The sequence below is a fragment of the Chiloscyllium plagiosum genome, unplaced genomic scaffold (assembly GCF_037043375.1).
Source record: "Chiloscyllium plagiosum isolate Xiang-an unplaced genomic scaffold, Cpla_swu_hap1 HiC_scaffold_7, whole genome shotgun sequence".
Classification (NCBI taxonomy): Eukaryota; Metazoa; Chordata; class Chondrichthyes; order Orectolobiformes; family Hemiscylliidae; genus Chiloscyllium; species Chiloscyllium plagiosum.
In genome coordinates this window covers 95,218,007-95,245,347 of record NW_028270145.1, presented here as the reverse complement: position 1 = coordinate 95,245,347, position 27,341 = coordinate 95,218,007, and the positions used below count along the sequence as shown (strand labels likewise).

At 39.1% G+C, this 27,341-nt stretch overlaps 1 protein-coding gene across 38 annotated transcripts in view; it reads left to right on the top strand.

Annotated features, from left to right (window-relative positions):
* Positions 1 to 27,341, top strand: part of neb (nebulin) — a 297,385-nt gene that overhangs the window by 95,346 nt on the left and 174,698 nt on the right. For 37 of the 38 annotated variants that reach the window (XM_087989288.1, XM_087989277.1, XM_087989285.1 and 34 more), the window contains 14 exons: positions 1,830 to 2,036; positions 2,131 to 2,235; positions 3,653 to 3,760; positions 4,798 to 5,109; positions 5,803 to 6,006; positions 7,137 to 7,241; positions 7,330 to 7,437; positions 9,579 to 9,890; positions 11,437 to 11,640; positions 11,735 to 11,839; positions 15,001 to 15,108; positions 15,234 to 15,545; positions 17,870 to 18,073; positions 18,173 to 18,277. In XM_087989288.1, the coding sequence (XP_087845414.1) occupies positions 1,830 to 2,036; positions 2,131 to 2,235; positions 3,653 to 3,760; positions 4,798 to 5,109; positions 5,803 to 6,006; positions 7,137 to 7,241; positions 7,330 to 7,437; positions 9,579 to 9,890; positions 11,437 to 11,640; positions 11,735 to 11,839; positions 15,001 to 15,108; positions 15,234 to 15,545; positions 17,870 to 18,073; positions 18,173 to 18,277 (2,499 nt within the window). The remainder of the gene's footprint in view (positions 1 to 1,829; positions 2,037 to 2,130; positions 2,236 to 3,652; positions 3,761 to 4,797; positions 5,110 to 5,802; positions 6,007 to 7,136; positions 7,242 to 7,329; positions 7,438 to 9,578; positions 9,891 to 11,436; positions 11,641 to 11,734; positions 11,840 to 15,000; positions 15,109 to 15,233; positions 15,546 to 17,869; positions 18,074 to 18,172; positions 18,278 to 27,341) is intronic. The other variant, XM_087989314.1, reaches the window with a different exon arrangement.

The following is a 27,341-nucleotide window of genomic DNA, read 5'->3' as shown; positions in this document are numbered from 1 at the left end:
GATGTCAAAGATTCAACGAAATGTGGAAATGGTTAAAGAATAGTTTCTACATTAGACAAACTTGAAGTACATTGGTTGTTTTTCTGATAGAACAAATATGTCTATTTTCTTCATTCTGTCAGTGCTTTGTGGAGTTACGCAGGGTTGTTGTAGATCTTTCAAACATATCTGTTATGAAATTGTTAAAGTAAAATGAGGAAAGGTTAAAATGGATCTAAGGGCAAGCTCCATTTACAGTTGCTACTTATATCACTGTGTGAAATTAGTAAGGGTAAGGCTCTGCATATAGTACTCAAACCATATGTTGGGGCCAAAGGGCCTGTTCTGCGCTGTATTGTTCTATTGTTCTAAACGTACACATCCCTAGAATTCCCATGCCATTGTGACTAATAATACTAGAAAATAACTGAACAAATAAGCAATTTTTTTTGCATCATTAAATTATAACTTTAGTTTTAGATGAAGGGTTTTGTCCTTCTTGCTGAGTTTGCACTAATGATTTCCATATGATAACCCCAATTGCCTGATGTAATTGTATCTGTTTTTTAGAGTCATAGAGAGTCAGAGTTTTTACAGCATGGAAAAAAGGTCCTATGGCCCATTGTGTCCATACCGGCCATCAAACATCTATCCATTCTAATCCCGTTTTCCAGCACATGACCTGTCGCCTTGAATGTTATGGATTTCAAGTGCTCACCTAAATAGTTTTAAAATAACTTGAGGGTTCCTGTTTCTACTGTGCTTTTAGCCATTGAATTTCAGATACCTACACTTTCTGGGTAAAAGGTTTTTCTTTAGATTCCTTCTAAACCTCCTGCTCCTTACCTTAAAACTGTGCCTCTAGCTATTGATCCCTTTGCTGAAAGGAAAGCTTTCTTCCTATCTTCTTAATCATCCCTCAGAACTTTGGACACCTCTTCCAGCCTTCTCTGCTCTAAGAAAAATAACCCCAGCCTGTCTAGTCTGTCTTCATAGCTGAATCACTCCAGCCCAGGCAACATCGTGGTGAATCTTTTCTGCAACCTCTCTAGTGCAATCACATCCTTCCTATGGTGTGGCTATCAGAACACACAGTATTCCAGCTGTGGCCTCACCAACATTCTCTACAGCTCTAATATAATCTCTCTACTCTTGTATTCAATTCTTGACTAATAAAGATAAGCATCCTACATATTGTCTTAACCTGTTTATCTACCTGTCCTGTTGGTTTCAAAAATTCTACAGATGTAAATCGTGGCTATTAGATTTGCTTAAGATATAGAGCTGGACAGGATGGTTTAATTGCAGCCAATCATAGTAGAAAACATGTATCTTGCATTTATGTGATGTCACTACATTGGTGCAACAATCTTTGCTTTAGTGCACTACAGGACACAGTAAAAACAAAGTGGGAGTTTTATTCACACAATGCATGTACCTTTAATGACACAAATTGAGACGTGAAGTGGTCCTCCCTTAACCCAATGACGGGCTGTATCTATGATTTCAGAAAACTTCTGTTTCATTCTGAGTCATGGTGGAATAGGGTCAGATATTTTCCAAGGTGCTGTGATGAAAAATGCCAGTCAAGGAAGCAAAGATTAAGAAGAAGACCTCAGTTACCCAACAAACTCGTCAATAATGCAGAGTTTGCAGCATATTTATAATTGTCGACATCGTGCCGGCCTCTATTATGTCAACTTTCATCCTTGCATTTGCTTTGGTGTCTCAACTCTTCTGTCGGACCTTCTTACTCTTTATAGCAATGAGTAATACTTTTACACAAGCTGATTCATTTACATATTTTTGGCCTTCTGGCATTCTTGTAACCTTTCTGTCTGTTATTTCAGCTTCTCTATAAGTCAGAGTACACTGGCTTTTTGAGAGGTATGGGCTGGATGTCCATTGGCTCACTGGAGGATGAAAAGAACAAGCGAGCTTCAAATATCCTGTGTGAGAAAAGATATCGTCAACACCCAGAGACTTTAAAATACACCATTGATATGGAATCCATGCCTATGGAGTTGGCAAAGGTCAATGCCAAAATCATGAATAGGGTAAGAAGATCTTTTCTTAAAAAACATTGATTGTGGATGGTACTTCATTATCCTTGAGAGCACCCATTACTTATCAACAATTATTATTCTGCAGCATTTGTACAAGGAAGCCTGGGAAAAAGACAAGACACAAGTCCATGTGATGCCAGACACACCAGAAATTGCTCTAGCTAAAGTAAACCAGTATAACATCAGTGAGGTAAGCAGAGTGCATTAACCTGAATTCGTCCCTATTCTCATATATATTGGCTACATACAAGTGGATTGAAAGTCTGATTTAGCAAAGCAAGTCACTCCAATTTAAGTTAATACAAGGAAAGTCAGGCAAGTATGTACTTTAAAATGGATCCAGGAGTATTTGTCTGTAAGATGGTAGCCAATAAAAGTACTTCACATTAATAGTCCCCTTGAATACTCAGAAATAATATACCTGAGTAGACACAAGAGTCATTAACTTTCTGATTCAAAGATCCACTGTGAAATCAAATATCAATAGAAGACAATTTGTACTGGGTATCACTGAAAAGCCAAAATTGGACCAGCTACAGAGGATGAAACAACAATTTAATTATTCTCTTTCAGATTCCAGCAAATAAAGAAAAAGTAGATAGAATCACTGCCCCTATCCTCTGGAGAACCTGAAACAACAATATTTGAGTTTGAAACAAATGAAAAAATAGTGACATGTTAAGTGCAGTTGTTAAAGTAAAGGGCCTGAAATTATGTTGTTGTACTGTACCTGTCAGACATTTTTGCCCTGTCTGATGAACTGTTCAGTCACAATCTGGATTTAAATTGTATGCCATTCTTCTAAAAATAAAGTGAAAATATCTTGGTCTCCATATACACAAATCCTTAAAGATGGTAGGACAGCTTGATAAAATGACTAAAACTTGAGTATGTAGTAGAGATATAGAATCTAAAAACAAAGAGGTTATGCTAATACTTTATGAATTGCAAACTGGTTCTCAGCTGGAACGTTGTGAATCTGCAGATCAGAGGATGATGTTTATCATGTTGTTACATTGGAGGAGGGTCTCAGTTGTTAAGATTTTCAAAATGTTAGGACACCCATCCTTAGAACATTGGAGATTCTGACATAACCAAAGAGATAGTGAGCGATTATAATAGAAGGGTTGGAGAAAACCTGTTACCTTGGACCAGTGAACCAATAATACAATTCTTGGCTAAACATCTGGAAGAGAAGGGAAATTTTCTTCACTTAAATTTGTTGAGCTCTTTCTGAAAAGGTGGAAACTGAGTCCTGAATTTAATTTAGAGGTGATTTAGACAGGTATTTGAAGATGAAGAACTAATCAGGTTATGGACGAAACATGAGAGCAAATGTTCAAAAAAACTAGCACTAGTACAATGGGTCAAATGGCCTTGTTTTTGTGTTGCAGATATATATGATTTTCTGAAACTTTCACTTAAAAACTGGCACGATAATGAATGACTGATAGTGCAGTAAGTTTAGTTCTATTAAGTAAAAATGCTTAGAGAAAAAAGCTAGTAGCTTTGTATCACCTTTTTGTACACTTCCTTGACTTGCTTGATTTAGTTTACTTTGTCTAGAAAAATCCAATAATTTTAGTTTATATTGTCCTCCTTTATAGAAAATGTACAGGCAGAGCATGGAAGAGGATAAGAAGAAGGGACATGATCTCCGAGCTGATGCCATTCCGATCAAAGCTGCCAAAGCCTCAACTAATATTGCTAGTGATGTAAGTGTTTTGCAGTGGTCATGAAATCCATGACCTCCCTTTGTCTTATTTTGTACCAGTTCCTCCTCTATAAAAATGGTCCTGTGCAAGTGACCACCTGCATGATGTTGAGAATTCTTTCTGCTGCCTCCTTAACAGTTTACATACAGTTGCACTTTGCTAGTTAGCGTAATGTTCAAGTGAATTAATCATATGGACTTTATTATTCAATTGCTTCAAATTGCAAGAGATGTGGTCATCTTTCCCATCCTGAAACCAACGTTCCAAGGCCAAACAGTAACCATTACACTGGTTAAGAGCAAAATCAACAGTGATTAAGGATTTTACCTGAATTTTGTTCTGTATGAACCAGTTTAAATTGAGGGAATTGTTCTGTTACAATTTTATAATGTAGGTATGGATAGGGTAACAGGTTAAGAACCTGGCCACCAGCACAATAAACAATATATTATGTTGCTATTTTTGAATGCACCTCCTAAGTTTGAAATTCTCCAGCTCAGAGAGCTGTGGATGGTCAGTAATTGAGTAAAATCAAGACAGGCATCAACAGATTTTGGATGCAAAGGGACATGGTGATAATGTGGGAAGATATAGTTGAGGCAGAGGTTGATCCATGATCTTCTTAAATGATGAAGCAGGCAAGGAGAAACAATTGGCCTACATATTCTACTGTTCCTTATATTTTTCTAAAGCATTTTAAAGGTATCTCTTTAATAAACATCACAATGATATAACCTACTGTTTTGAGTCTGTGCAAAGTTTGGATATGAATCAACTGTTTTGAGTCTGTGCAAAGTTTGGATATGAATCAACCAAGCTTTACAAAAGCTTGTCAACCTCATAACTTTCACCATAATGAGCTTACATTATTTTTGAGTGTTACATTCAAGGTTTGTTTTCTGCTCAAAACTGGAGGAAAATAGTTTCAAAGCACTGTTTTTTTCCCCCCTGATCGGGGCAATGAGATTTGTCATAATTTGGATGGTTTTTTTTTAAACTTGCAAGTGTAATTGTTTTTGACCTTCACTTTCTTACAGTATAAATATAAACAAGCTTACGAGAAAGATAGAGGGAGGCAGATTGGTTTCCAGAATTTGCAGGATGACCCTAAGCTGGTCCATTCCATGCGTGTAGCCAAGCTGCAGTCTGAACGTGAATATAAGAAGGATTATGAAAAGACCAAGACCAAGTACCACATGCCATTGGATATGCTCAGTCTTATGACTGCTAAGAAGTCCCAGGAGGTAGCCACTAATGTGAACTATAAGCAAGAATTCCGCAATTTCACATATCTACCTGATGCCATGAACTTGGAACTTTCCAGAAAGATGATGAACATACAGAGTGATGTAAGCTCACTTTTGTTTTGTTGACACTATTTTACAGTTCTGAACTGAATTTAATATCTTCACTGACAATTCACGTCTGTGATGCTTATTTTTTAAACCTAGCCTGTCCAGTCTTTTGTGGGACTCTTAACATCATCCTCATTGTAACTTCAGCAAAATAAAATACAACTTCAGTGCATTTAATGACCAGTGTTATTTAGTTTCCACTTAAAATACATGCTTGTTGTCAAATCCACATACCCACAACAATCTATAATAGGTTGCTACATTATTGTTCGGCTTTTATATCCTCAAGCTGTTAAATAGAATGAATATATCTGCATTGTTCTTCATCAGAATAAATTGTACACTATTTTAAAAGTATAATAGTAAGAAATAGTAAACATGAGTTATAAATTAAGGTTATAAATATAACCTAAATAAATTAGTTATTTTATAATGCATGGTAATCAAGGTTATATTAGGCACAAAACAAAATTAGGCTATATTTCAAAAATGGAATGAACTCTGCAGTACTGTAGGATCAACATTTATTGTGGCACATGAGAAATCCATCTACATCTCTGTGTTGTAATTAATATACAATATATGTTCAGGTTAAACTTGATACTTTATATAACATTTTTGTCTTAATTTTATGGAACCAGTGTAGAATTTATAACAATTGAAGTGTTGCTGTCTCTGAATTGCTAGAACAATTATAAAGCCGACCTTCAGTGGCTGAGGGGGATTGGTTGGAGTCCGATTGGGTCATTAGACGTTGAGAAGGCTAAGAAAGCAACAGAGATTGCGAGTGAGAAGAAGTACCGCCAGCATCCAGAGGCCTTCCACTTCACAAGCCCGCCAGACTCTATTGAGATGGTCTTGGCTAAGACTAACACACAAACAATGAAAAAGGTAGGCATTTGGAAAATAAATATTTCAGTGTCATAGTCATCTTTCAACCCTTTTTTTTAACAATACGCTTCCCAACTCTCCTGAAGATATTCACTCCTCATTTATACATCGTTCCATAATTACAAGTTTAAGTCTCCTCTCAGAGCCCATTACATCTGGGTGAGAGCTGGGGAATGGTGAGGAATCATTCCAGACGATGCCAATTATGTCTTTACCTGACATGCACCTAGACTGCAATCAGGAATAGGAACTTGGAGCTTTCTTTCCCACCCTGTTCTAATTGTAATATTCCTAAACATTTCATCACTAAGGCTAGGGATGGAAGCTTCCCATGCTTAACATCTAGATATTAAGCAAACAAATCATGTGGCGGACCTTGGCTGGGGGTTTGGTGTTTGATGCGTGCAGGGGCCATAACGATTCCTTTAGAGCTTTCTGCAAGATGACTAGAAGTGCTTTGATTGCATAATTTGCTGAAACTATGTGTCAAATGGTTTAATATGGAAACAAAGAAACACTATTAGTCATGAGGTGTGGGTATTGCTGACTAGGCCAGCATTTATTGCCCATTCCGAATTGTTCTTAAGAAGGTAACCTACCTTTTTGAACCACTATAGTGTACTGGTATAGATACACCCTCCATCCGGTTAGGCAGCGAGATCCAGAATTTAGAACTAGTGATAATGAAGAAACGGAGGTATATTTCTAAATCAGGATAGCTTGTGGATTAGAAGGGAAGGTGTAGTGTTTTCATGCATTTGCTGTTCTTGTCCTCCTCAGCAGTACTGATCGTGGTCTTGAAAGCAACTGTCAAAGGTGTCTTATTGAGTTAAAGTTATAGTCATAGAGTCATACAGCACAGAAACAGACCTTTCGGTCCAACCTGTCCACGCTGACCAGACATCTAATCTGACTTAGTCCCTTTTGCTGCTGCAGTGTATTTTGTCAGAACTACACTCTGTGGCCACTGTATACCAGTGGTGGATGAAGTGAATGTTGAAGGAGGATTAGATATAATTGCAGTAATTTCACAATTGCTAAATCAATCCTGAGTCTGCAGTGTTTCTTTTCAGAGTTCTTACAACAATTTCTAAAGAAGCTCAGATGTACATTCCTTTTTATTTTCACAGAATCTGTATACAGACGCCTGGGAGAAAGACAAAACTAAGGTCCACGTGACACTGGATCATCCAGATATCTTACAAGCTAAGGCCAATGCTCATATGTTCAGTAATGTAAGACATTTTAAAATGATTCTAATTTAAAGAAAATAAAGATTTTAAGTCCAGAATTGTAAGCACTAAATGTCTTCTCTCTTTGTAGAACATATATAAATTGGGCTGGGAACAATCCAAGAAGAAAGGTTATGACCTCAGACCTGATGCTATATCAATAAAGGCTGCAAAGGCATCTACAAATATTGCAAGTGATGTAAGTAAGAACAATTTTGCAAGTTTTTAATGTATAACTTTTAAATAATTTATATAAAGTATTAGTTTTGAATGAATTATTATTAAAATCACAATAGGCTCGATTCAATCTGGTGATGATTGGGTGGTGAACCAATCATGAGGCTGTAATGGAGGCAGATAGGTCAAAACGTACTCCTGGTAGTTTGTCATTTTGATAATGAGTTAATTGCTAAGAGCAATAAACTAAGTTTGTTGAGGTCAGGTCCCAGAAGTGTGAAATAGTATCTCTGAAAAGGTTGGTTAAAAATATCTAATAAGGACAATTTAGTGTTCTTGTGGTGTAGTGGTAGTGTTCTTACCTCTGGGCCAGAAGACTTGGATTCAAGTCCCATCTGTCCCACAGGTGTGTTCTAGCAAATTCTAACTGATTCATTTTTAGGTCAATGTGGCACAATAACAATGTCCCTGCCTTTGAGCCAGGAGGCCTGGGTTCAAGTTTCATTGCTGCAGAGTTTATAATAAGATCTGTGAACAAATTGATTAGAAACTGTCTAGAAAGATGAATTGAGTTAAGTGAGTGCCCGGTGGACTCTGCAGGGGCTAAGGTGCATCATCGCCCTGGACAATGATGTTTTGATTTAATAAGTTAATTTTTTTTTATAATTTACTGTTAACCATTTGATTATGTGTTTATTACATTGTCCCATCAGGGGCTGTTTAACTATTTGATGACTTGCTGTTTTAAAAAAAGTAAGAAGGAAAAAGAACTACCTCAACCATAAACCATTAGTGCTGATGCCCAGAGACCAATGTAAATTCATTAAAGATGTTTGGATCCATGTCTAACAATAATAAATGTGGTTTTCAACATTAATTCTCTTTGCTGAAGGCCTTTAATGCAACTGAAAGCTTTTCTTCAACAGAAGGTGGATGTTAAGTGCAGCATGTTCGAACCGAACTCAGTCCAACATGCTCCTCACCTAATCCTTTACTTTTTCATTTCTACTTAAATGCTTCATCAGCTTATTTAAACTGCTGATTCTGTTGCATCAGGTACCTTGTCCCTCTTGTTTTATTATTGACTCTTCTCTGCTCAAATGTTTATCCTCCATTTGAAACTTATACAAGTGGCAGGAGTGCCTATGATTTTGATTATCCTTGTTGCTCCTTCAACTCCATCTCTTAAATCTGGCTTTCCAGCAAAGAACTTCTTTTTTGTTAATATGGATTTTTGCTTAGCTCTACAGAGGTTATTTGTGATCATGTGCCCCTATTGAGGACAGCCATTTGAAGGAAATGGATCTCATGAAATCTATACCAATGCAATCCATTAGTCTCCATCCATTGCAGTATTCCTGCATTGTCTTGAGTTTTTCCACCTGTAACAATCCTTTACCAATGGAGTTCCAGTGGACAGATACATCCCTTTAAATGCAGTTGCTACCAGTTGTGCTGATCAACTATTCCAATTTGGCAAAATTCTTCACTTTTGAACCAAAGAACGTGGTAGGATCAGGCCTTATTCTCTGTTAAATCAACATTTCTATCATAGTAACATAATAGAAACATAGAAACAATAGCATGACCTACGTCATTTGGCCTTTCAAGCTTTTTCTGTTATTCAGCAGAACCATAGTTGATCCTTTATCTCAATGCCACTTTCCTGCTATTTGCACATACCTCTTGTTGTATTTAAAATTTAAAAAGATTTCAATGCCTGTCTTCCTTAGGAGCTTCCTTCTAAAAGCTCTCTCCTTTACCATCTCTTAAAAAGCGCTGTCAATGTTTTCTTCAACTCAGCCTCTGTTTCGCCCTCATTACCAACCTAGTTTTCTTCATACTCGTGACTTTTCTGCTTCTGCTTTAGTTATGTTGCCATCATGGGCAAATATCTGTATTCCAGCTGAGTTTTATACTACATCTATCTAACCAGGCCTTTTGTGCTGAGGTGGTAGACCTGATTTTCTTGTAATGGACTCTGAGAAACTGTTTTCTACAATTAGAATAAGATGATACTGGTGTATAACCCAAGTTGCCATAAGTATGCACATTTGTCACCATGAATGTAACTCTTCTGAGAAATGCGACTGTTTTGAGATTGCAAAATTGTTTTCATTTCACTGTGGGAAATATCACTAAATGTTCATAACTATTTTTCAGTACAAATACAAAACAGCCTATCGCCAGCAGCTTGGCCACCACATTGGATGCCGTAACATTCAAGATGACCCCAAGATGGTTTGGTCCATGCACGTGGCCAAAATCCAGAGCGACCGGGAATACAAGAAGAACTTTGAGAAGACGAAGACCAAGTTCAACATGCCAGTCGACATGCTGGACATCCTGTTGGCCAAGAAATGTCAGACTCTGGTCAGTGACATTGATTACAGACGGTACCTGCACCAATGGACCTGTCTGCCAGACCAGACTGATGTGATCCAGGCAAAGAAGGCCTATGATCTGCAAAGTGATGTGAGTATCTCACCAATGGTATAATGGAGTTAGTCATTCTGTTCAAAACTTTTCCCCAATGTTGATCACTCTAAATTATTATGAAGTCATTCCAAATTTGAAAATTCTATACAATCAAGTCTTGGCACCTAAGAACCTCGTGTTCACTCTTCAACCTTTTTCCTTAATTTTAGCTCAGATAAGTTGATACATGAATGCAGGGACATCAGAATAGCCATTCAATTATGCCATAGTAATGTGGTTATTGGCAATAAATACTGGTCTAGACTGTGATGCCCTCATCCTGTGAGTTTGAAAAACATTCAGTAAGATCATGCCTGATCTGCATTCTAATTCAATCTGGGCTATTCTTAATTCCATGAGTAGCTTTGAAAATCATAAAAAGACAATCTTTCTCAATTATTACATTTCAATTGATCTACTTCAATAGCATTTATGGGGGCTGAACTTCTCGATTCTCACTGCTGTTCACTTGTGTCAATACATGTTCCGTGATATCACCTCTGTATTCCCCACTTTTATTTTTATGGTTAATTGCCCTTGTTTTGGATTTGAATTGAAAAATGTGGCGCTGGAAAAGCACAGCAGGTCAGGCGACATCCAAGGAACAGGAGAATCGAATGTCGGGCACAAGCCTGAAACATCGATTCTCCTGCTCCCCAGATGCTGCCTGACCTGCTGTGCTTTTCCAGCACCAAACTCTTCAAATATGATCCCCAGCATCTGCAGACCTCACTTTCTCCTTGTTTGGGATTTCCCCACCTGGAAACATATTTTGTTCTATCAACCTCTTAGGCTTTTGTTTCAACAGATACCTATATAACTCAACTCATGACACTCCAGCCGAGAGTTCTCAAAAAACAGGGAATTGTTTTGTTGCTATTCTACCTGCAAATGAGGATTATTTTGACTCCGACTCTCTACTTTGTTACTTTGACCTCTGCAAGGCAGTGCTTTCTGACTGTCAAGTTAGGCCTTGGATCCAAAAAGAACCTACTTCTTCATCCTCCTTCTTGCCACTGCATCCTGAAATTAAATAATGCACATTTGGGAAACACAGCAGGGGCAACGTATTCAAAAGCAGAGGTTGCTGGAAAAGCTCAACAGATCTGGCAGCATCTGTGAAGAGAAATCAAAGTTAACATTTCGGGTCCAGTCACCCTTCCTCAGATCCTTCTGAGAAAGAGTCACTGGACCTAAGATGTTAACTTTGATTTCTCTGCACAGATGCAGCCAGACCTGCTGAGTTTTTCCAGCAACTTCTGTTTTTGTTTCTGATTTACAGCATCAGCAGTTCTTTCAGTTTTTAGAGGCAATGCATTGTTCACTTACTTACCATTATTAGTATTATTGCACATTGGCATCAATATTATGTTGCAAAAACCTGTGAGTAAGTGTGGTGAACCAAAATTTGAGATGGCAGAGTGAAGTCCAACCTTCTCCTTTGTAATTGACTGAGAAAGAATAAGGGGGATGGCAGACATTTTAGTTCACTGTAGATTTGCACGGTGGTGCAAGTAATCAATGATTTTTCATTACCTTCCAGAATCTATACAAAGCAGACCTTGGGTGGCTAAAAGGTATCGGATGGTCTCCTCTGGAATCACTAGAAGTGGGAAAAGTCAAAAGAGCTGGAGAGATCCTGAGTGAGACCAAATACCGCCAGCATCCTTCCAAGTTGAAATTCAACAGTTTATCTGACTCCATGGACATGACCCTGGCAAAGAATAATGCACATATAATGAACAAGGCAAGAGTATTTTACACATAGATGGTTTAGTTGATGTGGTAAACATAATCCCATGCCCTTGTTACTCTAATTACATTTCTTATATTTATAACAGCGACTTTACACAGAAGCCTGGGAGAAGGACAAGGTGAAGATTCATGTCATGCCTGACACTCCTGAGATTGAACAGGCCAAAACAAACACACTGAACTTTAGTAATGTGAGTGTCCTTTCTGATGTGCAAATTTCATTAACTTTTCACTCATCTGCGTAATAGTCAATATTACATATAACAAAGGGAATATTAATGCATTTCACTCAAGGTGTTAGACCACTGACTTGCTGATTTCTCCAGGAGTCAATATAATTTTCTTTGGGTGGGCTTTTCTTGATTTTTCTTGAGAGTTATGTTTAGGTTTTCTACGATATATTTTCATTTTCACAAACCCATTTATTAGGTTATTCTGTTACATTTTTTAAAATGCCATCTGTATTTGTGCTGATATATGGGATATTTACTTTACACAGAAATGGAAAGAGAAGAATTAATTAATATCATCAATAATTATTAATCCTCCATTCAACTTAAAACTGCAGCATCAACAAAAGCGTTAATTTTCCAGACACCACAGTCTGAAAAATTGACATGAGACAAATGCACGTATTGTACAAACACTTTTTCAAAATAACCGACATACACTTCTACACATAAACAAAAGTGACCCTAAATATGCTCTTTATAGACGAGTGAAGTCCAAGCTAATTTCCACTATAGATCCACAAAGCTGAAATGTTTTAATTAGGCAATTAGTATGCTTTTATCTACATCTCAAATCTCAATCTCAGATTTAAATTTAACAATTAACAGAGTGTTCATCATAATGGAATCTAATAAACATTTTTCCATTTGAAAGGATCAAGAACTTATGGAGCCTTAACATAAGGTTCCACATTCCTTTTTAAGAAATCCATTGCCTCAGTAATTTGAGTTTATTCTAGTGAGTTGAGAATTCTTTGTTAATGGGTTTGAAACTACTTTTCCTCCTTTCAATCTTGTAGACTTCCTCTCCTCAACCCTTTTCTCCCTTTCTCTCTTCCTGCAGCCACATTCTCCCTAGTGTACATAGCCCCTTTTCCCAATATTCATGTCACAGCTTGCTAGCCCACGCCTGTTACCACAACCTCCTTCCCTAACCATCCCCCATATTCTTTGGAGCCTCCTTCTCCCCACATCTTTCTTTCAGTCTCCATGTCCTCCATCCAGAACCCCCCAATCCATTTGCAGCCTTCTTCCCACTTCCACAAAGCTATCCCTTTACCCAGTCCCATGGTCTCTTCCAATCCCATGCCAAATTATAGAACTTCCTGTTGACACTTGCACAAAGTATTGACTGACTGTTAATCATAGGCTACCAATAAACTCGATGATGACAATAGAATGTGTTACTAAAAATTCTTTAAAAATCAGTAGTTCTTGTATTACTTTCTAATACTTTGAAACAAATCATTGTTTTTTTTTAACCACAAAACTTTAAAAATGTCAACGATCCACTATCAATAGCTGAAATTCAGGAGCTTGGAAAATGTGAACTGTTGTGGAAATAAAGATTATGAAATGGACTGCAGAGATCAGGGAGCCAGAGCTTTCTACCGATCAAAGACTCAGGTGTTCCAACAGAGTAATGGATGTTTGATCTCTCAGCCAACCCTCATGTTGGGTTGGATGAGGTGCCATTGGTGGGGGTTGCACTGTCTGACATGTGACATGCATGAGAAATGAATGAGGGTGTTGAGGAAGTGTATTGAATGAGGGCTAGGGGGTGTGATGATTTTCATTATAAAGTGGAAGAAGTTCCACTGAGAAGAGACAAGCAACCCAGATCAACACCTTGTAACCCATGTAGTTCTGCGCAGAACTTTCTCAAGTTAGCTGGTTGAATTTCGGTCCATTCTGCATAACCCTCCCACACCCCTGGCAGTAAGATCCCACCTTTCCAAATGCTTTCTCGGAAGACAGGTATATGAAGTCACCTGCCACGACCAATTTTGACAATGAAAATACAGGTCGTGGAGAGGGAATTCCAGAGCTTATACTATAGACGGCTGAAGGGACATCAGCCAGATTTGGGAGTAAGGGAGCTAAGTGCAAAAGTAGCTGAATTAGAGGAACACAGAGTTCTTGGTGAGTGGATGCTTCTGAGTTAAAATACTTTGATTGTCTATAATATGCAGGGGATAGGGAATAACAACTGACACAATCTTACTGCAAATCCATCCATTTTGTAATGAGAAAAATGTTTAAAACTTAAAGCATTACAAAGCAATTGTATAAACAAACAGTTACTTGCCAGATAGTCAGCTGAGGTTGACTTGAATTTATTGGATCTGACCTGACTAGTATTGTTCTGCTTCCAAACAAGACTTCCTTCATGGTCTTGCTCCAAATACAACTTGCCTAAATGAGCTTTTCTTTCCATATGTTGATGACAAAGCAACTAACCTCATGTTTAGATCAGAGTGGTGCTGGAAAAGCACAGCAGGTCAGGCAGCATCCGAGGAGCAGGAATATTGACATTTCAGGCAAAAGCCCTTCATCAGTCCTCACTTTTGCCTGCCTGACTGATCTCATGTTGACCATTCTGCATTCTTTGGTTTCGGAAATACATGATTGGTTTGCAATTGTTTCAGTTTGAGCTCTACTTCATTCCAAAATTTTGTGTCAGTTTTCCCATAGGTGTCTAACCACAGGATGTCCAGCCTATTTACCTGTTTTATTTTTCGAAGTTCATATTGTCTCACAAGTAGTTGTGAGACCATTTGACAAATAAGTTTTTGTCTGGACCAAAATCATTTGAGTGAATGCAACAGTAGATTTTTTTTTGTGGAAGTCCAAACGTTTTTGAGATTCATAACTCATTCCAAGAACTGGAGGATAGCAAATGTTGTTCCCCTATTCAAGAAGGGGAGTAGAGACAACCCTGGTAATTATAGACCGGTGAGCCTTACTTTGGTTGTGGGTAAAGTGTTTTAGCCAGCAGTGTTAAAACGTAAAAATATATTTTAACCAGATTTTCATGTATCTAGACTACCCTTTTTTTACCTCACTCTTCCCACCTCAATGAACAATTTTTTGATTCCTTCAATGATACTTGGCTGGGATGAGCATGTATTAGAGCTAAGGTTAATGTTTGTTTTGTCATTGTGTGGGAACCAACAGTGCCCGTCCCAGCCTTGGTAATGCCTTTTTAACTGTAAAGTGAAATGGGGTCTCCACCTACAGCTTACAAACATCTTCCACACAGTTCAGCTAAAATCAGGAACATAAAAGAAAACCACTATTGGTGTGATCCTGATGCTGAAACTATTATTTCTTCTTCTCAGAAACTGTACAGACTCGCTATGGAGGAGGATAAGAAGAAGGGCTATGATTTGCGCCCTGATGCCATTTCCATCAAAGCAGCAAAAGCATCCCGCGATATCGCCAGTGATGTAAGTGAGCCTGCTTATTTTGACTCAGGGAGTTCTATATTAAAAACCGAGATGCCCATACCCGTTCGTTGAATTTAAAGTTAGTGATTCAATTAACCATTATTTGTTTGACCTCTGTGTTTCAGTACAAATACAAAACAGCCTATCGCAAGCAGCTTGGCCACCATATTGGATGCCGTAACATTCAAGATGATCCCAAGATGGTTTGGTCCATGCACGTGGCCAAGATCCAGAGCGACCGGGAATACAAGAAGGACTTTGAAAAAACAAAGACCAAGTTCAACATGCCAGTTGACATGCTGGACATCCTGTTGGCCAAGAAGTGCCAGACTCTGGTCAGCGACATTGATTACAGACGGTACCTGCACCAATGGACCTGTCTGCCAGACCAGACTGATGTGATCCAGGCAAAGAAAGCCTATGATTTGCAGAGTGATGTATGTATTGGAAATCAAGAGGAACAATTATTTGTGTGATAATACTATCTCACTGTAACAAATGTTAGAAATATATACAGCTTTTACATAGTTATTATTAGCAACATCTTCGAGGTAATCCTGTACTGAAAAAAATAGTTTGAGCTTTGCTTCATTTATTCCATGAGTCCTTATTTTCTAAATTCAATCATACGTTGAAACGGAGATAGAGTCACAGTGTCATACAGTATGGAAACAGACCTTCGGTCCAACCAGTCCACACCCGCAATGTTCCCAAACTTACACATCCCATCTGCCTGCAGTTAGCCCATATACCTCCAAACCTTTCCTTATCATGTACTTTCCAAATGTCTTTTAAACGTTGTAACTGCACCTGGATCCACCACTTACTTTGACTGTTCATTCCACACACTAACCATACACTGTGTTAAAAAAGTTGTCCCTCATGCCCTTTTTAAATCCTTCTCCTCTCACCTTCAGAATATGACCCCTATTTTAAATTGCCCCACCTTAAGGAAAAGATCTTTGCTGTTCACCTTATGTATGCCCCTTATGATTTTGCAAACGTCTATAAGATCACCCTTCAACCTCCTACGCTCTACTGAAAGAAGTTCCAACCTATCCAGCCTATTTTTATAACTCAAACCCTCCATTCCTAGCAACATTCAAGTAAATCTTTTCTGAATCCTTTCCAGTTTAATATTATCCATCCGATAACAGTGCATCCAGAACTGCATACAGTATTGCAGAAGAGGTCTCACCAATGTCCTATATAACTTCCACATGTTGTCCCAGCTCCTATATTTAAAGGTCTGAACAATGAAGGCAAGCATGCTAATGCCTTCTCAACCATCCTGTCTACCTGTGGCAAAAATTTCAAATAATTGTGTACCTGAGCCCCTAGTCCTCTCAGTTCTACAAAATTACCCAGGGTCCTACCATTAATTGTATAGATCCTGCATGGTTATTTACCTAAATGCAATCTCATTTGTCAAAATTAAACTCCATCTGGCAATCCTCAGCCAATTGACCCAATTGGTCAAGATCTCTTCGTAACCTTCTTCGCTGTCCACTATACCACCAATTTTGGTGTCACCCACAAACTTATTAACTATTCTTCCTACATTCCCATCCATTTCATTTATATAAATGGCAAATAAAAATGGACCCAGTACGAATCCCTGTGGAACACCGCTGTTCCGACAAAGAACCCTCCACCTTATGTTTTCCACCATAAAGCCAATTTTGTATCCAATTGGCCAGTTCACCCTGAATCCCATGTGATCTAATGTTACTAATTAGTCGGCCATGCAGGAATTTGTCAAAGGCTTTACTAAAGTCCAACTCAACAACGTTTACTGCTCTGCCTTCATCAATCTTTTAGGTTACTTCCTCAAAATATTCAATCAAATTTATGAGATATGATTTCTCTCATAGAAAACTATGCTGACTATCCCTAATCATCCCTTGCCTCTCCAAATGAATGTAAATTTGGTCTTTCAGAATCATCTGCTTTGATATTAAAATGTGAACAATAATATATAATTAATAAAATAACATGCAGAGTTCAAATTTTCCAAAGCTGACCCATTAAATTTAAGAATATCTATTGACATCAATATGTCAATAAGTTATAAATATGCTTGACTAATCTTTGAAAGGTAAACTTTATTCTCCACAATCTTTACTAAAATTCCTAACGCACAACTTGGTTATTTTTGATGCTGCAGAGGTGGATTCATCCTTGCATCAGGATGTTGGAATGAATTGTTGATTATTTCAAGTATGAAAAAGTTAATTGGAATATGAAAATCATGAGTTTTTTTCTGTACGTCACCACAGGACCATTACTGAGAGCACAGACTAAGCACTAACTGTGGCCTGCTCCTCCTTTATCAGTATGTCTCTGCAATGTCTTGTTGTAAGCTTTTATTAACAGCACTGCTGTGCAATGTTGCCAGAATTCAAGTTCAGGAAAATTCCCTTTGAATGTGGAAAATAGTTTTAAAACATCAGGCCACCCTTTCATTTCCTATTGGTACTCCTTATAGTCCAAAGAAATTGACTTATTACAAATCATAGCAAACTCTGAAGAAAACATAAACATATTTATAAATGTATTTTCTGTTACACAAATAAAGCATGGCCCGGGACTGCAATCGAAATCAAGTCGTTGATGAGAAAATCTTACAATTTAAATAGTATGCCTTTGCCCTAACCCAATCCTTCAACCTTTAACCATTTCACTTGTCTTTATTTAGATGTAACCTCACTAACACTTAACTTAATGTGAAAACAGTAAATAACTTTTCATTGCTTTCCAGAATCTATACAAAGCAGACCTTGGGTGGCTAAAGGGTATCGGATGGTCTCCTCTGGAATCACTAGACGTGGCCAAAGTCAAAAGAGCTGGAGAGATTCTGAGTGAGACCAATTACCGCCAGCATCCTTCTAAGTTGAAATTCAGCAGTTTGTCTGACTCCATGGACATGACCCTGGCAAAGAATAATGCGCGTATAATGAACAAGGTTGAATCACTTCGCTTTTTAAAATTTCTTTGAAAATACTCATTTTTCAATTGACTTCTTTGGTCAATTGACATACTAACACATGTGTATATTTTTCAGCGTGCGTACCTTGAAGCCTGGGAAGCAGACAAGACTAAAATTCATGTCATGCCAGATACACCAGAAATAATATTAGCAAAACAGAATCAGATCACCTGCAGTGATGTAAGTGTGTGCAATTATTTTGAAGAAGTAATTCTGTATGTTTCTCTATAGAAAAGGAATGGAGATTCAGGAACTCAGATTGGTTTTAGCATACATTGATTAACAAAGATCTAGTCACTTTGCATGCATGCGGTTGGACCAGAATTGTGCAAGTCATGTTTTCAGAAGCCAGTGTTTCAACACTGATGTTGCAAATTTAATAATCTGCTAATTTGTTGGGTAGTGCTGGGAAAAGTAGCCATGAAAACTTTTAGAGTGTAATCTAGTTCACCATACTGAGTTGTATATACATAAATACAAATCATTATTGGGCTTGGAGGCACACAAACCTGTGTAGAAGAAGGAAGTTAAAAAGGGGCATTGATAGAATTTGTGTGAGGGCACAACTGTAGCATGTGAAGTTCAATGTTGGGAAATGCTAGGTTATTCTCTTTGGATTCAAACAGCACTATTTGTAATGTTTCCTTCAACGTGAGAGCCCTGGAGAAGCAGGAGAAGCAGCACAATGCAGGTGTCTATGAATGTACATTATTGGTACAGTAAATAGTCAACTGTTAAATGTAACATTAATAGAATTAAAAAGGCAGTAGCTGCATAGATACAAACATGGTTTGGAGGTGGCAAGGGTAATAGAGCCTGAAGAAGGGCTCATGCCCGAAACATCGATTCTCCTACTCCTTGGATGATGCCTGACCTGCTGCGCTTTTCCAGTAACACATTTTCAGTAATAGAGCATACGGAGCAGTTCACTGAGACCTCCACCAGCAGATGGTGATGGTGCAGGAGGCAGATGGAACAGTTGAAGTGACTCTTGTTGGGAATAAAAATGTGTTGTTGATGAAAGCAGGACTGATGGGAAGGAGGAGCAGAAGGGCTTATTCAGCCCAATGTAATCCACAGACCTTGTTTCATGTACATAGTGTAAATAGTTCCCTGTTTATCCTTAATGCCCTTTCCTGTTTGGAATAACCTGATGCTGATGAAATAAAGAATCACTGCTTTTTGGTCTTTGAGCCTTCCATGTGTTCAAATCTCAGGTTACATAAGGGATGGAAAGCAGAGAGGAATGGTGAATAGTTGTTTTCCGGTGTGGGAATAATTGTACAGTCGAATTCCCCAAGTTTCAGTATTGGGACATTCTTATTTTGAGCTAAGTTAAATGACCTGGATTTAGATAATAAACTGGCGGAAGATCCAAAATTCAAAATGTAGCAAGATATGAGGAGATAGTAATAGACCTCAGGAGGACTTGGAGACAGGTGAACTGAGCAGACACATCACAAATTAAATATTGATTATTGTGAAGGGATATGACTTTGTAGAAGACCTAGGACAAGCAATATAAAACTAAAAAGGTAAAAACAATGACTGCAGATGCTGGAAACCAGATTCTGGATCAATGGTGCTGGAAGAGCACAGCAATTCAGGCAGCATCGAGGAGCTTCAGCAAAATCGACGTTTCGGGCAAAAGCCCTTCATCAGGAATAAAGGCAGAGAGCCTGAAGCGTGGAGAGATAAGCTAGGGGAGGGTGGGGGTGGGGAGAGAGTAGCATAGAGTTGTGGAGAGAGGAGGAAAACTTCTTCAAGGCAGGCATCCTTGCAAGAGGATTCGCAGTAGCGTTAAAATCAACAAGGTAAAAACAATGACTGCAGATGCTGGAAACCAGATTCTGGATCAATGGTGCTGGAAGAGCACAGCAATTCAGGCAGCATTGAGGAGCTTCAGCAAAATCGACGTTTTGGGCAAAAGCCTTTCATCAAGAATAAAGGCAGAGACCCTGAAGCGTGGAGAGATAAGCTAGGGGAGGGTGGGGGTGGGGAGAGAGTAGCATAGAGTACTCTCTAGAGTACTCTATGCTACTCTCTCCCCACCCCCACCCTCCCCTAGCTTAACTCTCCACGCTTCAGGGTCTCTGCCTTTATTCCTGATGAAGGGCTTTTGCCCAGAACGTCGATTTTGCTGAAGCTCCTCAATGCTGCCTGAATTGCTGTGCTCTTCCAGCACCATTGATCCAGAATATAAAATTAAAGGCATGCAAGAACAAAGAGACTGGGAAGTCCATAATTCCTTGAAGATGGCAGGACAAGTTAAAAATGCTCTTTTAATATTGCTAGCTTTATTATTGAATAAAGAATAGAAGTTATGCTAAACCTTTATAAACGCTAGTTCAGCCTCAACCGAGTACTTACGTTCTGAGTACTACATTTTAGAAATTGCGAAAGAAATTTCCTAGAATGGTAGAAGGAATGAGGAACCTATGTGAAGAAACAGGAATAGCTGGAATTGGTCTCCTCAGAGCAGAAACACATTAGAGGAGGTTTGATAGAGTTCTTCAATTCCACGACTAACTTTGACAGAGTGGGAGAGGGAGAAACTGTTTCCAGTGGCAAAATGGCCACAGGTAAGAGGCCACTGATTGGGAAAAGCATGAGTGGCCACAAGAGAAATCAATTTGAAAAAGCAACTTGGTTTATAGAATCTGGACATTGCTGGCTAGGCAGCATTTATTACCCTTCCCCTAATTGCCCAGAATGCAGCTCAGAGTCAGCCACATTCCTGCAAGTCTGGAGTCACATGGAAGCCAGACCAGGTAAGGATGGCAGATTTCCTTCCCGAAAGGACCTGAGTTCTTAACAATAATTTGCTATCATTATGTATTTGTTTTGTAACTCTTTTTTTTTTTGAATTTAAATTTAAAATGAGACAATTTGAACTTATACCCTGAGAAATTAGCCTGCGGTTCTGGATTGATAGTGCACTGTGTCCTTTAGGTTTTTATTAACACATTGAGTTGTGATCTGAAATACATGGCTAGAAAGCCTGGTGAAAGCAAATTAAACAGTAGCATTCATAAGAGAACTAGATAAATGCATGAAGGATAAAAATACTGATCAGGCTCTTTGGAAAGAACAATTGGAAAATATTTTAAAAAAAGGACTGGTACAGATACAATAGCCTAAATGGCCTCTTCCTGAACAGTGCCACTCTCTGATGCTATAAGAAGGCCACTAGAATGTTGACCTTTATCTCAAGAGGGTAATAATGCAATCGTGAGGAAATAACATTTTCGTTGTGAACAACCTTGTTCAGACTTTAACAGGATATCACATCTCACGAAGAAAATATCTATTCAATTTGAACAGAATGCTGCCAGGCAAAGGACTAAATTATAAACACATGTTGCTCAGTATTCCCTTGAATTTAAGGTTAATGGAGGTTCTTATTAACATTGATTCACATTGTAAATTTAACATAAGGGTGAACATATGAATTTACAAATTAGGAGCATAAGTAGACATTTCAGCCCATAAAATCATGGCCGATTTGATAATAGCCACATTCCTGCTTACCTCTAACAATTGTCGATTTTGGAATTACTTCTTTTGGTGGCTTAATCTTAAAATTAAAGCAAAGTCTTTAGAATTGAATTTGGAAATCAGGCTTTAAAACAAAAAAGGTTAGTGGAATCTGGAACACTCTTCCCCAAGAAGATACAGATGCTAAGTCTTTTAAAATATTCAAAATGGGGATTGATAAGTGTGTTGTAAGTAAGGGTATTGAGGGAACATGGAATAAGTTTTAAGTTAATGGAATTGAGGGGCAAATCATTCATAATCAAATTGTGGAGATGTTGGTGTTGGGCTGGGGTGGACAATGTGGTCACTTCATCTGAAGAAGGAGCAGCATTCCTAAAACTTGTGATTTTAAATAAACCTGTTGAACTATAACCTGTTTTTGTGTGACTTCTGACATAATCAAATTGAATAATAGGACTGGTTTGAGTGATGGATTGATCGTACTCCTTGTTTAAAATTCTAAATTAGTCCATTAAATGTCTGGGAAGGAAATATGTTATCCTTACTGGTGTAAGAAAGACTGCAATTCCCCCACTATACAATTAAATCTTAATATACTCAGAGTCATGTTCACAGCATAAGTACAAATACATAATCAATAAAATAAGAGAGGGAGAAAATAAACATTGAGGGTAAAATTTCAAGGAGTATCAGGGTGTACAGCAAGAGCTTCTTTAAATATATAAAAGAGAGATGCCAATGTGAAACTAGGGTCCCTTGAGAATGAGTCTGCGAAAATAATAATGGAAAACCAGAAACTAGCAGAGGAGTTGAATGAAGTTTTGTATCAGACTGAACAGTAGAAGATATGACTACTATTCCAAAAAATACAAATTGTAAAAGGGAGTTAGGAGGAGAGGAAATAAATATAAAAACAATCATCAATGTGCTGGAGATAAATGGGGTGAAAAGTCCCACACCCTGCGCTCCAATACATCTCGTCTACATCCTGCACCTCCGCCCTCAGACCCCACCCCTCCAACCGTAACAAGGACAGAACGCCCCTGGTGCTCACCTTCCACCCTACCAACCTTCGCATAAACCAGATCATCCGATGACATTTCTGCCACCTCCAAAAAGACCCCACCACCAGGGATATATTTCCCTCCCCACCCCTTTCCACCTTCCGCAAAGACCGTTCCCTCCGTGATTACCTGGTCAGGTCCACGCCACCCTACAACCCACCCTCCCATCCTGGCACCTTCTCCTGCCACCGCAGGAACTGCAAAACCTGCGCCCACACCTCCTCCCTCACCTCCATCCAAGGCCCTAAAGGAGCCTTCCACATCCATCAAAGTTTTACCTGCACATCCACTAATATCATTTATTGCATCCGTTGCTCCCGATGCGGTCTCCTCTACATTGGGGAGACTGGACGCCTCCTAGCAGAGCGCTTTAGGGAACATCTCCGGGACACCCGTGCCAATCAACCACACCGCCCTGTAGCCCAACATTTCAACTCCCCCTCCCACTCTGCCAAGGACATGGAGGTCCTGGGCCTCCTTCACCGCTGCTCCCTCACCACCAGACGCTTGGATGAAGAACGCCTCATCTTCTGCCTCGGAATACTTCATCCCCAGGGCATCAATGTGGACTTCAACAGTTTCCTCATTTCCCCTTCCCCCACCTCACCCTAGTTCCAAACTTCCAGCCCAGCACTGTCCCCATGACTTGTCCTACCTGCCTATCTTATTTTCCACCTATCCACTCCACCCTCCTCCCTGACCTATCACCTTCATCCCCTCCCCCACTCACCTATTGTACACCATGCTACTTTCTTCCCATTCCCACCCTCCTCTAGCTTATCTCTCCATGCTTCAGGCTCTCTACCTTTATTCCTGATGAAGGGCTTTTGCCTGAAACGTCGATTTTGCTGCTTCTCAGATGCTGCCTGAACTGCTGTGCTCTTCCGGCACCACTAATCCAAAACTTGATGGGATATATCCTAGGACGTTAAAAGAAGTAGCTAAAGTGATAGTAGACGTACTGTTAGTCATCTTCCAAGAATACTTAGATTCTGGAAAAGTCCCAGGAATTGGAAAACTGCCAATTTAATACCTATATTTAAAAAGGGAAAGAGGCATAAAACAAGCAACTATAGGCCAATTTAGCTTAACATCTGCTTTGGGAAGTTATTAGTCTATTATAAAGAATGTAATAGAAGAGCATTTAAAAATATAGATAAACATCCAGCAGAGTCAGTATGAATTTATGGAGTGGAAACAAATTCATGAGAATTCTTTGAGGAGCTAACAAGTAGGATAAAGGGGTAAGCAAAAGAATGTAATATAATTGGATTTTTAAAAAGCATTTGATAAGCTACCACACAGTGGGCTACTTAATAAGATAATAGCCATCTGTATTGGAGGTCATATGTTAGCACGATTAAGGGATGTTTTTAAACTAATACAAGACAGAGTTTTGGGCTAAGGGGGACATTTTCAGGATGACAACTTGAAGCTAGTCGAGTGCCACAGGGATCAGAGCTGGAGATACAATTATTTACAATAATGACTTGGATGAAGAAAGTCTAAATGTATTATAACAAAGTTTGGCGCTAACACAAAAATAGGTGGGAATGGTCAGGATGACACAGAGTCCACAGAGGGAAATAGACAGGTTAAGTGAATGATCAAAAACTTGGCAGATTGAATGTAATGTGAGAAAATGTGAGGTTGTGCTGTGTGGCTAGAAGAACAGAAGAGCTGAAAGGGAAAGCAACAGGGAGTATGGAGACAAATACAAAGATAAGCAGCTGGTTAGCATGTGTGCAGGGTTTAAGTTTGAGGCAGACTAGGAATGAAGCAAAAAAGGAAGGAGAATTTAGGAATATTACTGGAGATGATGGAAATCATGAGGATAAGAAAATTAGCATTAAGGTACTTTACCTGAATGCTCATCGTGTTTGTAACAAAGTAGATGAATTAACAGCATAAATCATGGTGAATGATTGAGGTGGTAGGCATCACAGAGACGTGGTTGCAAGGCTTTCAGGACTGGCAGTTAAACATCCAAGGATTTACAACTTATTGAAAAGACAGGGAGATGGGCAGTGGGGGTGGGGTTGCCTTGTTAGTCAAGCATGAAATTAAATCTGTGGCACTGAATGACATAGGGCCAGCTGATGTGGAGTCTGTGTGGGTGGAGTTGAGGAACCACAATAGCAAAAAACTGTAATGGGAGTTTGTATAGATCTCCCAGCAGTGGTCAGGATCAGGGGCACAAGATTTATCAAAAAATAGATTGGGCATGTCAGAAAGACAAGGTCATGGTGATCATGGAGGACTTCAATATGCAAATGGACTGCGTGAATAATGTTCCCAATGGATCCAAAGAAAGGGAATTCATGGAATGCTTGCAGGATGGCTTTTTGGAACAACTTGTGATGGAGCCCACAAGGGACGAGCCTATGTAATGAGCCAGACTTTATAAAATATCTTAAAGTAAGGGAACACTTAGGAGGCAGAGATCATAATATGGTAGAGTTCAGCCTGCAGTTGAAAGAGAGAAGGCAAAATCGCACGTAATGGTGTTACAGTTAAATAAAGATAATTACACGGGCATGAGAGAGGAACTGATGAAAATCGACTGGAAGCAGGGCCTAGTGGGGAAGACAGTGGAGCACCAATAGCAGGAGTTTCTGTGTGTAATTGAACACAGAGGTTCATCCCGAAGAAAATAAAGATTATCCAGGGAGGGGTTAGACAGCCATGGCTAACAAAGGAAGACAGGAAATGTATCAAAGAAAAAGGGAGAGTGCATAAAGTAGCCAAGAGCACTGGGAAATCAGAAGATTTGGAAGACGACAAAAATAAACAGAAGATAGCAAAGAGAGAAATAAGGAAGGAGAAGATCAAATATGAAGGTAAACTAGCCAGTAATATTAGAAATAATAGTAAAAATTTCTTTCAATACATAATAAACAAATGGGAGGCAAAAGTAGAGATTGGGCCGCTCCAAATTGATGCAGGAAGGCTAATGATGGGAGATAAGGAAAGAGCTGAAGAACTTAATACTCTGTGTCAGTCTTCACAGTGGAAGACATGAGTAATATCCCAACAATTAAGGAGAGTCAAGAGATAGAGTTGAGTATGGTAGACATTACAAAAGAGAAAGTGCTAGAAAAGCTAAAAGGTCTAAAAATTGATAAATCTGGCCTGGATGGGCTACATCCTCAAGGTCTGAGAGAGGTGGCTGAAGAAATAGTGGAGGCGTTGGCTGTAATCTTTCAAAAATCACTGGAGTCAGGGAAAGTCCCAGATGATTGGAAAATCACTATTGTAACCCTCTTGTTCAAGAAAGGATCAAGACAAAAGATGGAAAATTATAAGCTGATTAGCCTATCCTCGGTTGCAGGTAAAATTCTAGAATCCATCATTAAGGATGAGATTTCTAAATTCTTGGAAGTGCAGGTTCAGATTAGAATAAGTCAGCATAGACTTAGTAAGGGGAGGTCGTGCCTGACAAACCTGTTAGAATTCTTTGAAGAGGTAACAAGTAGGTTAGACCAGGGAAACCCAGTGGATGTTATCTACCTAGACTTCCAAAAGGCCTTTGATAAGGTGCCTATTGGGAGGCTGCTGAGTAAGGTGAGGGCCCATGGTGTTCAAGGTAAGCTACTGGCATGGATTGAAGATTGGGTGTTTTACAGAAGGCAGAGAGTTGGGATAAAAGGCTCTTTTTCAGAATGGCAGCTGGTGACAAGTGGGGTCCTGCAGGGTTCAGTGTTGGGGTCCTAGCCGTTCACTTTATATATTAATGATCTGGATGAAGGGACTGAGGGCATTCTGTCAAAGTTCACCGATGATACGCAGTTAGGTGGACAGGCAGGTAGTTCTGAGGAGGTTGGGAGGCTGAAGAAAGATTTAGATAGTTTAGGAGAATTGTCCAAGAAATGGCTGATGAAATTCAATGTGAGCAAATGTGAGGTCTTGCAGTTTGGAAAAAATAATACAGGCATGGAATAATTTATAAATGGTGAGAAAATTCATATAGCCAAAGTGAAAGGGACCTGGGATTCTCTAAAGGTTGACTTGCAGGTTGAATCCATGGTTAAGAAAGCAAATGTAATGTTGTCATTTATCTCAAGAGGGTTGGAATGTAAAAGCAGCGATCTGCTATTGAGACTTTATAAAACTCTGGTTAGGGCCCATCTAGAATACTGTGTCCAGTTTTGGGCCCCACACCTCAGGAAGGACATACTGGCACTGGAGTGTGTCCAGCAGAGATTCACAAGGATGATCCCTGGAATGGTAGGCCTAACATATGATGAATGGCTCAGGATCCTGGGATTGTATTCATTGGAGTTTAGAAGGTTGAGGGGAGATCTGATAGAAATTTAGAAGATAATGCATGGCTTAGAAAGGGTGGATACTGGGAATTTGTTTCTGTCAGGCAGGGACACTAGGAACCGTGGGCACAGCCTTAGAATTAGAGGGGGTCGATTTAGAATGGAAATGAGGAGACATTTCTTCAGCCAGAGAGTGGTGGGCCTGTGGAATTCATTACCACAGAGCACAGTGGAGGCCAGGACGTTAAATGTCTTCAGGGCAGAGATTGACAAATTCTTGATCTCACAAGGAATTAAGGGCTTCAGGGAGAGTTCAGGTAAGACGCTTTGAAATGCCCATCAGCCATCATTGAATGATGGGATAGACTCGTTGGGCCGAATGGTCTTACTTTTATTCCTATGTCTTGTGGTCTTATG